The sequence below is a fragment of the Bemisia tabaci genome, chromosome 6 (assembly GCF_918797505.1).
Source record: "Bemisia tabaci chromosome 6, PGI_BMITA_v3".
NCBI lineage: Eukaryota > Metazoa > Arthropoda > Insecta > Hemiptera > Aleyrodidae > Bemisia > Bemisia tabaci.
The window spans coordinates 46,200,887-46,218,908 of NC_092798.1; the positions used below are offsets into that span (position 1 = coordinate 46,200,887).

Below are 18,022 nucleotides of genomic sequence, written 5' to 3' on the forward strand. Positions count from 1 at the left end.
GAAAAACTTCTACTTCAGGCTCATTATAGAAACAACGTTTGTACCATTAGTACCCCTCCATAGACATATGCTTCTAAGGATAAATAAGAGATAGCAGTTTCCTGTCACAAAATGCAGTCCAGTCGGTTCTCTCTCAGACTATTTTATCGACGAACAGTCAATTCAAAGACAGGAATTAACTGCGTAGTGATGATTATGGAGTTCTTCCAGATAACTAACAAACACACCCCTTTTTCTATAACGTTCCTTCCTGTTCCACTCGACAAAATTCTCTACACTTTCCTTCCATTTCTAAGAGCTTTGGGCTGTAAAATTACTGCAAACCGCAGTCATTTTACAGCATACGGTCTCTGATCGGTGCGCGGAAGCCTACACTGAGAAAAAATTATGGTTAAAATTACCATATTAGTGGTTTTCAGTATGAACTCTTAATTAGTAGTTGCCATAACCAATAATAGAGATATTTTTACTATTAAATGGTAATTTTACAACCGCACACTTGTAAAATTACGATTCCTCCAGTAAAAATATCACTATTATTGGTTACGGCCACTACTAATTAAGAGTGCATATTGAACACCACCATTATGGTAATAATAACAATAGTTTTTTCTCAGCGTACTGCGCAGATAGCCCTCGCTAGTTTGACAACTTCAACGTGATCGTGCGACCCAGGCTTAGCCGAAACACGATTCTCACTGACAACGAATCCGGATTAGGGGGTCAAATCAACGCCCCTTCAATCCGACGAGATAGGCAACACGGCCGGCGCATCTCGTTGCAAAGCACGGTAGTTTCGCCGGGAACGAGGAAATGTACCCGCCCGACTCGGAACGGTATTATTGATACGATAATGGGGCAACGCGATGTAATCATCGGAATTACGTTATTATTTTCCCCCTCCCCTACCCGTCGGTGCGCCGGGATCTGCAAGCGGAATGGGAGTTCCTCCATTCACTACTTACCCGAGTTCCGACACACCTGTGGTCCGTTCCGACGAATCGTGTCCCGAGACCAATTAGCCAATGAAAGAAACTTTTTCCTTTTCCGATCCGGACGTCTTCATACTCAGGGCTCTGGACTAGAGTCCCTTTATACTGAGAGTCAAGACAATTTGAATCCATTTCTGATTGGTTCCCGTATTTTAGGCCTCCACAGTGTCACAAACGGGAATAAAGATTACATTTTCACCAATTGCAAAGATTATAATCTGGAATGGACCAGGGAATTACGCGTTCGGCAAGGAACAAACGGAATGAGAGGAGGAACGGAGAAAGACATTTGAGAATGGGCCGATCAAAGATTACGAAAAACGTTCAATTTCTGTAATCTTTATTCCCGTTTGTGACATCCATGAGCCGAATTGTCTTGACTCTCAGTATAAAGGGACTCTACTCTGGACTCCGACTGGATTCGCCCTCTTGAATGGGTTAAGTGCAGTGGCGTGGCGTGCTTCGACAGATATCGATATTTCCCCATTTAAAGCTATGGTAAATAATCGATTGTTAAGGTGTTCGTTGCGAACGCCCTGTTAATCGATCCTTTTTCATAGCTTTAAACGGCAAATCGATCGATATATCGAAAATTACGCCACGCCACTGGTTAATTGATGTAGGATTCATACCCGTTTGTTGGAGCCCGGATTGTTACGTCTACTCGATGACGATACAAGGTGATCAAAAAGTCTAGACTCTCCCTGATGTTCTCTTTTTAGTAGGGTTGTACTTAGAGATGCGTATGTTAGGGCAATGATGTTAGAGGGTTGGCTGATGACGTCATTGTCCGTCCGATGATCGCAAGGTTGACGATGACTACGCTGATTCACGCCAGAGAGATTGGCCCCACAGTACAGCTGGAGTGAAGTGTCCGAGATTGCACGAATTGTGGCGCCACACAACAGCATTTTTTCCAAGTCCGAAAACTCCTTTTTGCTGTTAATCTTTGCCACATATTCGTGGAGGGATCCAACAGCTCAAACAATAATTTGTCGAAACATAAAAGACCGCCTATTGGCCCATAAATGTCACCTGTAAATGAAGGCGAAATGGAGGGCATATCATTTCACAATTCTCGCATGGACTCCTCGGCAGAAGCATGCCATTCTGTGATACGACTATTCGTGCACTTCGGTGAGCGTGAAGTATCACCTATAAATGAAGGCGAAATGGAAAGGCAAATCATTTTACACTGCCCGCATGGACTCCTTGGCAGAGGCATACAATTCTGTAATACCAATATTCAAGCACTGCGATAAGCCTGAAGTATCACCCATAAATGAAGGCAAAACGGAAAGGAAACTCAATTTACACTGCCCGCACCTTAAAAATTCCGGTTAATCACATTTTACTCTTTTGACTACTTCCTGGTAAAAACTACGTATTGGTAAAATGTCAAAGGTTTGATAAAATTTACACTCTGGTTTCAAAATCAGTATAAAACAGAAGCAAAAAGTCTACCAATAAAATACCTTACAAGGTAACAATGGTGTCTCCCAGGGTCGCAGAATACCGCGACTTCCCTCATGACAGCACCGAGTAAAGAGATATCTTTGCTACTCTGACGTAACAGTCTTACTCAGTTCTCACGTGAATCCCGAAAAAGGTGGAGTTTTACGATCGTCAGGGCTTTTCTAGAAACGCAGTTACGCTATTACATCGGACGAACGACAATATATTAAAATTCACGGACCCCTCCACAAAAACCTCATGTTCCCAGCTTTATTTATCTTGACTGATGCGCCAAAGTTTCGGGTCCGTCTAAAATTGTGCAAATTGAATATTAGATGCGTCTGCTCCGCTCCCCGCCGCAAGCAACACGCCAAACGCTAAACGCAGACCGTTTTGTCTTGCAGGAGGCTGAAACAGCATGTTGCCGAATTTGGCAACATGTTAACAGTACAAAGAGTCCGAATTTTCACCTCGGAGCCTCGGATTCGAGCTTTTTCTCCTACGTTTCTTCCTTTTTTCTTTCTTCCCTTCTTCTTACTCCTTTTTCCGGGTGAACGAGAGGGGGCGTTCTACGCCCTCGTGGGTCCGCTTATGCTCTTTTATGCCGTACTAAGGAATAACACCGTATGAGCCTTCAAACGTTGCCATATTTCGTGTAGTAAAAATGTAATTTACTGGGAAATTTGTGAATATTTTCCCTCCAAATTTCAGACAATATTGCTCGCAATTGTAGTGTAAATATCCGAAAATTTCAAGGAAAAACACGCATAATTTTCCCAAAAAATACAGGTTTTATCCGGGGAAATTTGGCAAATCTTGGATGTTTATTCGGCGTTCTTCCTTAACTCGGAATTTTTGGGCCCTGAAAGCTCCATGACCTAACCTCTAAATTACCAACATGTCCGCACTCTTTCCATACATGGAATCCAGAGGAAAATATTGATTTACTATAACTTAGGGCTTAACCCCGAAACTAGAAAATCCGGCTACGCAGGATAAAGACGATTAGGAGGAAGCCGTTCGAGGAGTCGCGAAATGCCGGAGGCCAATCCCGTGCGGCAGACGGCAAACGTAAAATAAATAAAAATACTCGGAGTAAAGAAAAAGGAACCGCAAGGCGGGCGGGTTGCCTACGCGGCAGGGGCACGCGGCGAAGCGGGGGCGGGGGGACGGGGGATATTTGAGGAGTATTAACGGTATAACTCCGTGTTCGGTTGTTTGCTTGCGACTTCGGCGACGACGCTCACAGCGACGTAAGTTTAGCGCTTTTCTCCTTAACACAATCATTCATTTCGACTGCTCTGTTGACAATCGAAACTTTTTATCGGCCGCGCGACGTTGCGATGCTGCCGTCTTAGGGAGTAACGTCGTAATGAAAGTCGGATGTTGTCGAATTTTTGTAAAAGCGAATTTTAGGCACTTACATATTTGCACGATAAGCGCTCATTGAACATAGAGTACCTATACGAGGGAAGTAGGGACATGGTCATGATGGTAATTTTGAGGATAGGTCATGGACCTTTTGTGGCTCAAAAAGCGGCCGTTCCTATATGAATTCAAACTATACAAAGTGATTTCCTTTATTAATGAGACACGTATTTGACTTATTATTTGCATAAATTCTATCATTTTTGCAAAAGAACGCTCATTTATGAACATTCTTGGCTATCTTGGTTTGATATTTGGACTGAAGGTTGGTAGTGGCATTTTTTTGTGTAAGTGTGCGTTACAAGGTCGGCTGCCTTTTTGGGCCCTAAGAGCTCCATATTTCGACAAATCGTACGACATTTCAACACACAAATTTGGCAATAGCTGATGTGGTGGCTTCGTTCCTTTCTGTTTAATGCATGGTGTCTAGTTTTCTTGGCAAAGCTCATTCCCTGATTTTTCCCTGATTTTCCCTGATTTTCAGGAGCTCATTCCCGGATGAGAAACCAAAGTTTTCTCCCACTTTCCCGAGGTTTTCTTGGGGAAAGGAAAATAATTTTCCAGGGTTTCAAATATGAATATAGATTTTAATTAATCTTACAGCCATTTCTTTAGCGCACATTCAAGATTTTAATTCAAAAAATGTTCCTGATGTTGATATTATCTGGTCAATGAAAGCTTCTACATGATTCCCGGTTTCTGGAACAAATTCCCTGATTTTCCCGGTTTCTTGATTTTCCCGGTTTCTGGAAAAAATTCCTTGATTTTCCCGGTAAATTTTCATTCCCTGATAAATCCCGGGTTTTCCCGGTTTTTAAAGAACTAGACACCATAGTTTAATGCAATCCAATTAAAGGCGATAGCGAATGTGTCTTGCTTCCTTACTGTTAAAAGTGGTCCGATTCATCCCAAAAAATGAACGGTTTATCGGAGGAAATTGGCAAGATGGGACTGCTCATACGGCGTTGTTCCTCGGCGGCGGTTGTTCTTTCGTCGCGCGGCAATTCGATTAAACCGACGGCGGAGTCTCCGAGCGGGTGTTTTGAATTCCGCCCGGGTCCGCCTCCAAATCCAATTTTTCCCGCAGCCCACCGGGGAAACTTTTCCGACAACCCTTCCCCGGACCCGCGGGGGCGGGGGCGGGGGGTGCTTCGGCGTGGAGACGCGCTTTTGTCTCGACGGCAACAGGTGTCGAATTTTACCGAACGAGTGAGCACGGCTAAACGCCTCTTCGCGGCGCGGCGCCGCGGCGCCGCGCCGCCGGACGCTGGCTACTTTCGTTTTCGGCAGGAAAAGTAGCGGGTGGTGAATGTGGTGATGATATTTCTTTGTTTATTTTTGTTTTCACCGAAAAAAAGGATGTTAATTAAACATTATGGATGTAAAAAAAGTGTGCGAGAACTTTCAAAATGCTAAATCACCCGCTGCAGCAGTTGCTTGTTGCTTCAGCAATGCCAAGATGTAAAACTAACTGCTGTGGCAGGTGATTTAGCATTTTATAAGTTCTCGCACACCATTTTTACATCCAGAATGTTGAATCAACTTCACTTTTTTTCGGTGTTTCTTATTTTGATATCTAAAGAGAAGAAGTGATGGCATTCCAAGGCAATGGAGAATATGCACGAAAAAATGTATCCTTCATCTAAAAATCAGTGGCGTGGCGTGGTTTGCGATATATCGATTGTTATGCCATTTAATACTATGGTAAAGAATCGATTATTATGGTGGTCGCTGCGAACACCCTGATTATCGATCCTTTTCCACAGTTTTAAATGGCATAACAATCGATATATCGCAAACCACGCCACGCCACTGCTGAAAATGCATATGGAGTAGAGTATGTAGTATTTTTTTTTCTAATTTTTTTCTGATTTGTAAAATTGAACGACTCCAGATCGGTGCTCTTTACATGGTCCAACGTCCATGTCCCACCATGAAAGAGAACGCAACAGTGTATATTTCCCTCGGAAAATACACTAGTTACATAAAAAATTGCAAAAATCGTGAATTATCATATGGCCTACGTTTTGCAATTATGAACTACACTTTTTAAAAACAACCAATGTATCGTTAGTTTTTCTATAAACATGTCGTCGTTTCCTTCACGAACAAACGTAACTACATTCCAATGTTGTCATATTTACCCTCGCAAATTGCAGTTTTACCAGAAGAATTATGGAAATTTCTATCTGAAAGTTTTACTGATTTTTCCTCGGATCTCATTCAAGACTCAGAATAAATAGTTTGGACGAAAATTTAACAAGAATTTTTGAGGAAAATAATTGAATTCTTCGGGTAAACTTTGCAACCTTAGTATGGCGTTACGTTCCTTCGTCCGGGACATGACGACATGTGTTTTTACGGATGAGCCAGGAATTGTAGTTCCCAGTGGAGATGTTGCATGTGTGAGGAATTTGCGATTTGACTATTGATTCGGGTGTAAAAGTTGGCGAGAGACACGATGGTGCCACTGGTTTTCTCTGAAATCAACTCCCAAGCTCAAACAAGCTCTTAAGTTGAGGCCAGAATGGAGGGGATATCCCACCCTACTGAGTCCACGTCTACATCAAGACAAACTCTCCATGCAAAGATAGGGAGCAAATACATTAGCAGTGATGCCGTGTTTTCAGTTTTGGAGTCCCCAAATAAAGTGGCAGCCCTGTCAATGTCTTTGGTCCCTATCTTTACATGGAGAGTTTGTCTTGATGTAGAGGTGGACCCTCAGGATAGCGTGGGATATCCCCTCCATTTTGGCCTCAACTTGAGAGCTTTTTCTGAGCTTGGGAGTTGATTTCAGAGAAAACCAGTAGCACTATCGTGTTGCTCGCAAACTTTCACATAAGAATCAACGGTCAAATCGCAAATTCTTCACACATGCAACATCTACACTGGGAACTAAAATTCCTGGCTCATCCGTAAAAACGCATTTCGTCATCTCCCAGACGAAGTAACGTAACGCCATACTAAGGTTGCAAAATTGACTCGAAGAATTCAATTATTTTGCTCGAAAATACTATCAAATTTTCGTCCAAACTATTTCTGAGTCTTGAATGAGATCCAAGGAAAAGTCAGTAAAACTTTCAGATAGAAATTTCCATAATTCTCCTGGTAAAACTGCAATCATCGTGTTGCTCGCGTACTTTTACATAAGAATCAACGGTCAAATCGCAAATTCCTCACACATGCATCATCTCCATTGCAAAATGTAGTCCAATTATAGACCAGATTTATCTTGTAAGTCGAAAGGGCCAATTTTTTTAGGTTTGAAGCTGATTTACGAAAGTGATTCGCTCAACAAGTCGACTTGGGGCCTCCTGAGGAAGGGATAGGCTCGGCATCATGAATGAAATACGAGGACAGGCGTTTTCTGGCACTCGAGTCGACTCCATAACATCGGCCGCGGTGGGGGCGGCAGTAACCAGACGGAGCCTCAGGATAATGACATTATTCACGGAATATTATTGTCGCCCCTCTGACAGAAGGGCGTATCTCTATTTCCACGTAAGCCCCGGAAAGCATGGATTCACACGTAAAACAGGGCTCAAGTGGATACACAGATACGCCCTTTTGTCGCGAGTGAGCTGAGCCAACGGGCACATCCGCTCGCGAAACGCGTCTCGCACGGATGCCGTTTCAATAAACGCACATACTGCACCGATTTCCTGGATTTTGTGTCTTCTTCGTACGAGGAAATTTCATTCATAAAATGCGCGGTTCCTCTGTTTTTTTCATAGTTTTTTCAACTTCAAAGTAAAGTTTAATGGTGTTTTAAAAAAGTGTTGCCAGTTCAGCAAACATCAGATCAGTCATGGATATCTCGAGAGTCGTGATGGAAAATACAAAAGCACACGGGAAAACGGTTCACTCGCCGGCGTGCGTTCTTTATTTCGCCTTCAATTTTCGGCGACACTTCAAGCCCACCGCAGAGCACGAATAGTGATATCGTCGGATTGCGTGCTATTTCCAAGTCCTAAATGAAAATTGAGAATTTCGGCTTTCCTAAATTGGACATATTTCTGTCAAACGGAACTAAGCGTCAATTTGAGTTTCTTTTGAGGAATTTAGAATCCCGGATAGCGCGTTCTGTCAAACGGACCTAAGCGATATGGAAAAGCATTGGGAGTATAGGACGGAATAAGCCGGACGCCCTATTCCGCCGCCAATCCAAGCCCCCCTCTACCTTCATACCCCGATGGCGCTTAGGTCCGTTTGATAGAAATACGTCCAATTTTGTGTCTTCAACGCGCAAGAACATTACATCCATAACTGAATTCTTCTTTTCTTCTCAGTTTTTCAACTTTGAGTACGGTTTTAAGATGTTTGATAATAACGCTTTCAGCAGTCAGCTTCGGATCAGCCGCAGACATGCCGAGATTCATTGTGAGAAGCTGCTGCACCAAATGACACGGAACCAAGGAGAAGCAATAGACTGGCAACCGTGCGTTCTTCATTCCGCCTTCAATAATCGGTGATACTCCACACCCACCGCAAAACACGAATAGTTGTATCAGCGATTCGCGTGCTATTTCCGAGCCATGAGAAACGATTATTTGGTGTCGATCGACCAGTAACCGTTTTAGCAATATAAATATCAATTGAGAATAAGGATTTGTTGATCATAATCATTCGATAAAGGGATTGTGAAGTTTTAAGGCGCTGCGCTCCTGCATTGTTGCACGTTCAGCGCTCATTCAACACAACGCGCTGATTTGCTTGGTAAGGTATATTCGAGAATTTTCATTTCGCATTCAATTACCGTGATACTTCACGCCTACTCCGAAGTGCGAATAGTGGTATCATTGAATCACATGCTCCTCGACTCGGATCTGATACGCGAATATGAATCGACGACCAGGCGAAAGATGGCATTTCGAATGGTTGAAAAAAACCTTGTCGATCAGAACTACTTGGCAAAGAAGTGATAACATTTTAATGCCTACCCTGCCATTCACATTGTCACATCTTACAGCGAGCATACAAAATATTGTGCTGGTTTCCTTGTGAATATGCGATTGACACTATGTAAGTCCAAACAGCATCGTCATCAAAGAAAGGAGATATTTGGACCGCGTGTAGCAGAAAGAGACGAAGCTACATCAGGTACTGCCAAATGTAAGTGGACAATTGAATTTGTTCAAGAGAACGTTTGTGCAAATCCCTTTGAATATTAAAAAGAATTCGCTTCGTACTGTGCAGAGAACAACTGCATTGAAACTTACTGCACTTAAGCACTGAAATTTGCGCTAAAATTCGCACAACAGGTTTTATGTAAAAATTAAATTTCGTAATTAAATTTGGCAATATCTGATGTGGCTTGGTTCCTTCTTGCTTAGCGCGGTCCATTTTGGAAGACAAAGGTAGAATCGGCTCCGCTCGATTATTCCACGTTATACACACATTTAAAACAGGATTTTTATAAATTTATTCCAAATTTGGCATCGTAGCGTGAGTGCATGGGTGCAATGTGCAGTACATGTCACTGTATCTAATAAGTGTGCGGACGTAAAAATTATTTCCTCTTTGTGTCAAACTTCCGCGACCTATCCTCGCCCCCCCCCCCCCAGCTACCCCCACCCCGCCGCCTCTGGCGTTCGCCAACAGGCTTATCGCCATAAACCAGGACGAGCAGGGTGAATATGTCGCTCTCTTAACGCAAGGGCGTATAACTCGGTGTCCGCCTGAGCCCCAGATTGCATGGATTTATACGTAAAACAGGGCTCACGTGAAAATTGAGATAGGCCCTTACGGCCCATGTCTGTTGGCGTCGCGTCGTAGCGTTTTCCGTCGGCAGTCATGCCAATTTAAACGGCTCCGGCTGGAGTCTTGAACTCTGCGATTTCCGCCGAGACGCACTGAGCAATAGCGTGGCGTTTTTTGCGATACATCGATCGAAAAGTACAGCGCCAGAAAGTAATAATCATAGGTGGGTAAGTAAACTTACGACTCTACCTAATTTTAATACTGAAAAAAAACACCAAGATACCAAGAAGTGGCCCGAACTGTACGTAACAAGGTGGAGAAATGGTGCTGGGTTCACACCATTTCGCGGGGAAAGCAAAGCCAAGAAGTTCTAAAAATTATAATTCGAGTCAAAAATCTTATTATGCATTTATTTTTGACTCTAATTATAATTTTTGGAGCTTCTTGGCTTTGATTTCTCCGCGAAATGGCGTAGACCCAGCACCATTTATCAACCTAATTTTAAGTGCGGGTATACTTTCGAATGAAAGTAATTAAACTCCTGGGACCATTTACCTTTTTGTGCTAGAGGTCCGCTACCAACAGCCTGATTGTTAAAACTTTAACTGAATGGCAATTTCGGCAAGCCGAGACAAAAGAGCTCTATCTGCGCTGTGTTGTAAATCGATTTTGATTTTTGAAGTGCCGACATAAATTTCAAAAATCAGGCTGTAGGACTCCTGCTTACTTTCACCAGGAAGTTTATACTACCGCGATAGCCAAGAGATCCGAACGTACAAAAATGAAGTTATGAAAAATTGACTCACCATCGTCTGAGCGGAAAATTTTATTGAAAGAAGCTTCCGTTCTATGTCAAATTGCCACTAACCATCCTAAAGACTCTTATAAATCTCATACGGCGTTCTTCCTTAGCACGGCAGCATTATACAAGCTTATTTTTCGGACAAATCATCGTTTGGGTTGTAGTTCTGCGCTTTTGGAGAAGGACAGCGCCTAAGAAACAACTTGGCACCGCTTGCGGTTAGCAAAGGGCGGCTGAAAGCCCACGGCCCGCATGAGGTAATGGCTAACCCACGAAAACCGGAAGAAAGAATTAGGAAATGGCAAGGACCCAAGTCATGGCCGTCAGAGACACCTTCTCCAGTCCCATCCTGGCCATCAATCTTCGTTTGTATTCTGCTTCCTTTCCACTTTCTTGGGAAAAAGCCTGCATTTTCCCCTTTTTTGGCTCTATCCTCCGAGGTAACTCCCGGTGTATATTTAATGAGCTCATGTCTGTGGTGTGCTTTTCAAGCGGTGGCGTGGCGTGCTGTGCGATATATCGATTAATCTACCGTTTAAACCTATGGAAAAGTATCGATAAACACCCTGTTTGCAACGAACGCCTTAAAACTCGATTCTTCACGATAGCTTCAATAGGTCGATGGGACTGGACTTGAAACCAAGTCGTGAAAAACCATAGCAATCACGAAAAATGTATGGCGTCTGGTGCCTGCAAAATATTACAGATAACTAACGAGAAGAGATAAATATTTACGTGCAATTTATTCATTTGGTATTTTAATAGAGCTCGATGCAGGTTAAATAAACAGCCCCCTCCTTCTACTGTCCCTCTCATTGAATTTTTGAGGTGCATACAAAAATGTTTAAAACTTGGTTAGAGTTCATTCCGACAGTGAATAGTTTTAGTTTGTGATGTAGTCAGGGCCAGTGGCGTGTCGTGTTTTGGGATATATCGATTGATCTGCCATTTAAACGTATGGAAAAGGATCGATAAAACAGGGTGTTCGCAACGATCGTCATAATGATCGATTCTTTACCATAGCTTCAAATGGGAAAATATCAATCATCGATCATTCACGCCTCGCCACTGTTCAGGATCTAGCTCAATCACACTGAGCAAAAATATCGCAATTATTGAATATACTTTTCTACATCGAATTCAGCAAATCTATCTGAGCAAGTTTATTTCACCCAATAGCCAAATTCTGATTGACTAGGCAATATTTTTATTTTATTTTATTTTATTTTATCCAACATCACGTTTAGATCAATTCTTGTTATCGGACTGTCATTATTTTAAAATCTGGCGGATACGGTTCGTTCAAATCAGCGAATTTTTGCACTCAGGAGTAAATTGAAGGAAAATTCTGTCTCTGCTTCCTTGCTTGTTTATACACACATAATTCTGTACATGCACCTCTTGTGAAGTAACTGGGGAACTGGGGAAAGAAATTAGAGATTGGACAAATGTCACATCAAAAAATGGCACCGTCATTCAACGGTAATTTATGTGCTAGCCTATGGGCAAACTGATGATTGATAGGATAGGATGATTGAACTGATCAGGTTGATGTGACTTTTTGTCGTTTCCTTCACGAACAAACGTAACTACATTTCAATGTTGCCAAATTTCCCCTTGCAAATTTCATTTTTATCAAGAGAATATTTCACATTTTGAGTGAAAATTTCTCTGGTGTTTCCTTTGATCTCATGCAAAAATCAGAGAAATTTTGGACAAAAATTATATAAGTACATTCTGGTGAACAAAATTTTGTATGGTTTCAGTAAATTTGGCGGCCTTGAAATGGAGTTACGTTCTTTGTTCGGAAAACGACGTTTTGTCCAATGTTTTCTTTCTCCAGTTCTGTGCATCTTTCGTCTCCATGTATCGTTGATCTCCCAATTCAACAGATAAAATAATTAGTTAACAAACCCGCTGTTTTCATTACTAAAATGAATACTTCAATCAAAGGTTTAGAGAGTTTCTCGATGAGTCCCATGAGACTGAAATAGGAATGACGAGCTTGCACATCGAAACGTTCCGACTGTAAAAAGCACGAATAGAAACGTTAGAACTTAGTATCCCTCTTTCATACGCGTATAATTGCGCGGAGGTAGACAAATCAGATTAAAAGCTGAAGCACCAAGAAGGTATGTCGAAGGGTGTTTGTTCGTGCAGTCAGCCTGAAAATGTTCTCAAAGACTGATATGCCTATCTTGAATGAGAACCACAAACACAGGTGCCTTTGTGTAAATACGCGTCGCCGTATAAAATTCACTCAAGTAACCTTTAATAATATTATTTTTACGCGCGGTTAGTCTCGACTTCGTTCGAGCACATCTTTATCAATAGAACGGAATCAAGGAGAAACAACGTACCTCGTTCTCTGTAAAACCTCCATCATTGAGAATTCTTGATGGTCTCGGAGCTTAAGTTTGAAATGCAAGTATGTCTTTAATGTGTCACTTTACCCTATTCTTCTTCTCTTTATAATTCCACCTTATTTCTGCCATGCGATGATGCATTCCAAACCCTGCTAGTTAGGGTCGAATGATGAATATCAAACATCATCTAATTTTTAAATAATTTTCTTCCAAATTCAAAGCAAATTCATAACCATGGCCTATAGAGTTATTAAAAATTATGAAAAAAATTATTTATAAAAAAGCAACATTTTGACAATAGAAAAAAAGAAACATCCATGATTTCGGATTTGTATATGTATTTATGTAGGAGATTAATAAGGAGTACAATAATGTTCTTATGATGTATTAAGAATCGCCTAAACAGGCTGTTCTATACTCACTAAAGTGTGGACGAGGAGTGGAATACAATTCTTCAACTTTGACATACCTGAAACATTCAAGGAAAACCAATCCATTAGTATTTGAAACAAACCAACCAAACCAAAAAAAAAAAAAAATACACACACACAAAATAATAAAATTTCCATCGTACACTGTGACGATGAAACTACAAAAACACCACGTCGATTCTGGTGTTTCGAAATTTTCGTATCGAGTTTTTCAAGACCTTTCCGCAAAAACATTGAGAGATCATATTTAAAAGGGTGAAGGAAAATCACAAAAAATTTTATGCAGTGACAACGATTTAGGAATGAATACTATAAAAAAGCTAATGGAAATTGGATTCCATTTTGCAATTAGGAACTACAATTTCTTGCTTATTTTAGGAACAGCTTTTTCCCATTTGTTTTCCCATGCAGAGAGGTGCTTTTAGGTCTAAGCCAGAAATTGTAGTTCTCTATTACAAAATGCAGTCCAATGGACCACTAGACAAGGTACGATTTCCAGCATTCTGATAAATGTTTCGTAACAGAAACTTCACGCAGAATACGGTAGGCACAACGAAAATTACCGAAATCAACTCCTTACGAAGATATTTAATGATTCTTGATGCGTGAATGCAAACCACCCGCTCATGAAAACTCAATGCTCTACGTGATTCACATCGCGCACTAAACGTCTATCATCACATTCTCTGCGATATAAAAATCTGGCGACCTCAATCTTGACGCTTTGGCTCAGCTACAGAAAATTGCTCATAGTTTGAACTACACATGATGGAAAATGTACATTGCTCGATTGAGAAGATTACTGAAACCGTTGTAGTGCGCAATTTGACTCACGTAGAGCTTTGAGTTTCTTCAGTTCAAATTCCTCGTAACCAATGTGAAATAAAAACGTTAATATCTTCGTTAGTAGTTGGTTTCAGTCATTTTCGTTGCGCGAATTGTGTTCTGCGTGAAATTTTAATCAAAAAACATGTATCAGATTGCTTTAATTCGTACCTTGTCTAGTGGTCCATTACAAATATAATTAGTAGAATTAGCTTTGTTGACTTAATTTTATGGCGTCTCATGGACCGATCCCATGTTGATCCTGGTTTTTTACCCGCTAATATTGTCTTCATTTTTCCATTGTTTTGTTCCTTTAACAAGCGGACAAAGTTTTTGAGTAAAAAGAGCTACGTCAAATGCCTGTTTTTGCCTGTATTGTGCTTTTTCTTCGCAGGACAGTGTAGCATACGCGGAGCTTCAAAAGTCGGGGAAAATGAGGGACTGAAGGTGGGTTAAGTCTCGAAGGGATACTAATAACTTTGCTGATATTTAGCCTTCACCGCAATGGTACTCAATAAAGTATGCATCAAAGGGCTCAAACTTTGAACCCAACGCGGGGACGATAAATCACTTCGTAAAATCCCAAACTCCTCCCTGGTGACCTTTCGGTTCGAGGCTTGACGTATTTCGGCAGGAGGTGACGGGACACAGAATTTGTCACTACTACCTTTACACTGAGACTTGACCGCCAATTAGAACTTTTGAACTTTTTTATGCAACCATCGCGTAATATAATTAAGTATACCAAAGGACACATTGTGGTATGAAAATAAAACATAAACTATGTTGGATACAATTGTAAGTCAGATTTCAACTTCTAATAAAGCCTGGAACGAATGGATGTATTATTGATCAAATGGATATCAAGCGACATCATTCGTCAATTAATTGGACTTCAATTTGCAATCAGGAACTACAATCTCCAGCTTACCCTAGAAACAACGTATGTAACATTAGTTTCCCTAGCCACATAAATGTTTTTACGGATGAGCCAGAAATTGTAGTTCCTAATCGCAAAATGCATTCCAATTAGGCTTTGCTAATTTCAAAAGTTCCAGCTTTTCGTGGGGCTGCTTTTAAAGACAACACACATTTCAGAAATTTCGTCAAATACCTGGGCATTTCTTCAACTTTTAGAAGAGAACAAAATTTATCATGTTTTCGCCAAGTGAATTATGACCAATCTGCCAATTTTGGTGTGTGCATGAATCTAACTGCAAATATTTTTTGAATTTATCGCTGCATTTTTTTCATCGCTTTCGAAACTTAAAATTGTAAAATTGTAAATTTGCAATTCATAGAGTGATAGACGAAGAAGAATTTCATGCGATATTTTATCAAGTTTGCCCATAGTAAAACAATTGGACTACATTTTGCAGTATGGAGCTACTATATATCTGTCGCAACTATAAGAGCACGTACTTGCATGGGGAAACTAACGGCCCACGTGTCGATTCTTAAATGAGTCATGTATTGAAAAATGTAGTCCAATCAGTACTTCCAATATTCTACCTACTTCAGAGAAAATATCGAAACATTCTCACTAAGCAGACATTAGAAACTACTCTAATTTATTCTAACGAGTATGAAAATTAATATTGTGCGGAAAAGTAAACACAATTAAATTGAGAGATTTAAAAATGTGAATAGAGCGTTCATTTGTTTTAGAAATCGTAAGCCGTAACCTCTCAGAGAGAATGGAAAGCGACGAGGGCGGTAGCGGACATACATGGACGAAAAGCGGAGGTACATAAATATTAATAGGTATCATTGTTTCTAAACAAGCGAATGTTCAGGATATTAATGACCTCCCCCCCTTCCCTGTCAACGCGCGTGATTTTAAAACACCTTCCTTTATTTGCTCGCATTTGTGTACAAATAAGTTCCCAGCCCGGGTACCGCGAACGCGGAGGTTATCAGGAGTCCTGCTAATGAACCGTATTTACATTTTATGGTAAAATATTTGAGTTTGTCACTCGGCGCCTTCCGACGGGGGACGCAGCCCGCCGAACTCCGAAGTGCGGCGTGCAGCATTTCCGAGCGGCAGGAGCCCATTACGCAGTTTGATACCGATTCGATATTGACGTCCGGGCTCGTTTTCCTGCACGTCAGCGAAACTTTCCGACTCGCTCTGCCGTGCTCGGGAAAAACGCCGTATCGACCCTCAAGAGTTGCCAAATTTCCTCTGGTAAAATGTGTGTTTTTGAGGTCAGATTATGTATAATTCCTCTTGAAATTTTCAGATAATTTAAATCTGATTGCCAATAAAATTCTCTAAAAAATCGAAGTAAAATACTCACACATTTCCCCGAAAATTCGTTTTATCTAAGGAAATTTGACAACTTCGGAAGGCTGATACGGTGTTCTTTCTTAGCACGTCAGCAAAACTTTCCGACTCGCTCTGCCCTGCTCGGGAAAAACGACGTATCAACCGTCAAGCGTTGCCAAATTTCCTCTAATAAAATGTCTGTTTTTGAGGTCAGTTATGAATAATTCCTCTTGAAATTTTCAGATAATTTAGATCTGATCGCCAATAAAATTCTCCAAAAAAATCGAAGGAAAGTACTCATAGATTTCCCTAAAAATTTGTTTTTTATTAAAATGAAATTTGGCAACTTCTGAAGGCTCTTACGAGGTTCTTCTTTACCACGGCAACGCAGATCCCCCTCGCCAAGGCAAATAGATCGATCCGCGAAACCCACCTCTGTTTGCTCACTTCAAATCGGCAAAAGAGCGTAATTCTACTCTCGCGTGAGCCTTGAAAAATATGAAATCGCGGGACATGAAGGGTTTTTTTCCGCGGTGTTTGTACCCTTTTGTCACCAAAGCGGCGATATCGCCGTTTTATTTTCTCCTTGCCGAAAACTCTCATATAACTTTTTTCTTTAAGACCTCTTGTGCTCAATCGAGATTCAGAAAGTTTCTCGGTGGTTTAAGTAGGGATTGACTCTGATATTTTGAAAATGAATAGACGTATTTATGCTAAAAGGAACAATGTAAAAATGAATTAAATCAAAAGGAACTAAGTGAATAGGATTTGCGTGTATCATAGTTCCTTTTGATTCAATTCATTTTCACATAGTTTGTTTTTGGCGTGGATACGTCCAATAAGACCAAGCACTTCTCAGTTTCTGATGCGATTCATTTTCTTGGTTGAATTGTAATTAAATGCTCCCTTACGGTCAGTTAAGTTGAGAAGAGGCATGGTAAAACACTAAAACTTTGAGCGAATGAGGAAATGAGAAACAGAGATCAAGAAAGCTATACTTTTACTGATTCTATTTGTAAGTGGACTGCATTTTTTACCAGGGAACTACAATTTCTGACTCAAACATAAGATAACCTATCTGCGTGGGGTAGCCAATTAAAAAAAAAAAAAAAAAAAAATAACTGTTTCTAAAATGAGGAAGAAATTACAATTCCTAATTGCAAATTTGATCCAATTATACCTAAGAAAACGTCCTGATCGACGAACCCGTGAAGCAATCAATTTTTTGCTTGTTCATGGAATCAGCGTCAACCTTAATGTAGATCCAAGCAATGCCGATTGGTTCACGTTTTTACTTTTTTATAAAATCAGCACTGATTATTAATTAGTTTCCTGACGATCAATCGGACTGTATTCTGCAATTTAGGAACTATACCATTTCTGGCTCATATGTAAAAACACTTATTTTCATGGGGGAATTATTGGTTTAAAACGTTGTTTCTAAACCGAGTCAGAGGCTTTCGTTCCTACTTGCAAAATATGGTCCAAATATGCGTCGATCGGTTCATGTTTCTATTTTTCGATCAATTCATGTCTCATGTTTGGCTCACTACGTCACCCGAAGCTCATCATTCACCAAATAGATTGTCCATATAAGGAAGTGTTGAATCCTCGAAATTAAAAGTTCCCACCTGTCGCCAAGAGGCCAACCAGTGGACCGAAAAAAATGGTATGTTGTTTTGGCACCTGGGATGTCAAAAATGTGTCTGGTCATGCTAAGATGCTACCTTGATTGGCCACGCAGTTGAATTTGC

The 18,022-nt window shown here is 40.8% G+C and overlaps 1 protein-coding gene across 10 annotated transcripts in view; it reads right to left on the bottom strand.

Moving 5' to 3' along the window:
* LOC140224856 (uncharacterized) overlaps positions 1–18,022 on the bottom strand; it is a 514,095-nt gene that overhangs the window by 293,834 nt on the left and 202,239 nt on the right. For 2 of the 10 annotated variants that reach the window (XM_072301689.1, XM_072301697.1), the window contains one exon: positions 13,073–13,212. The exons of the other annotated variants lie outside the window; for them this stretch is intronic. In XM_072301689.1, the coding sequence (XP_072157790.1) occupies positions 13,131–13,212 (82 nt within the window). In that variant the 3' untranslated portion in view covers positions 13,073–13,130. Of the gene's footprint in view, positions 1–13,072; positions 13,213–18,022 lie in introns of those variants that run through there. 10 annotated transcript variants of the gene reach the window in all.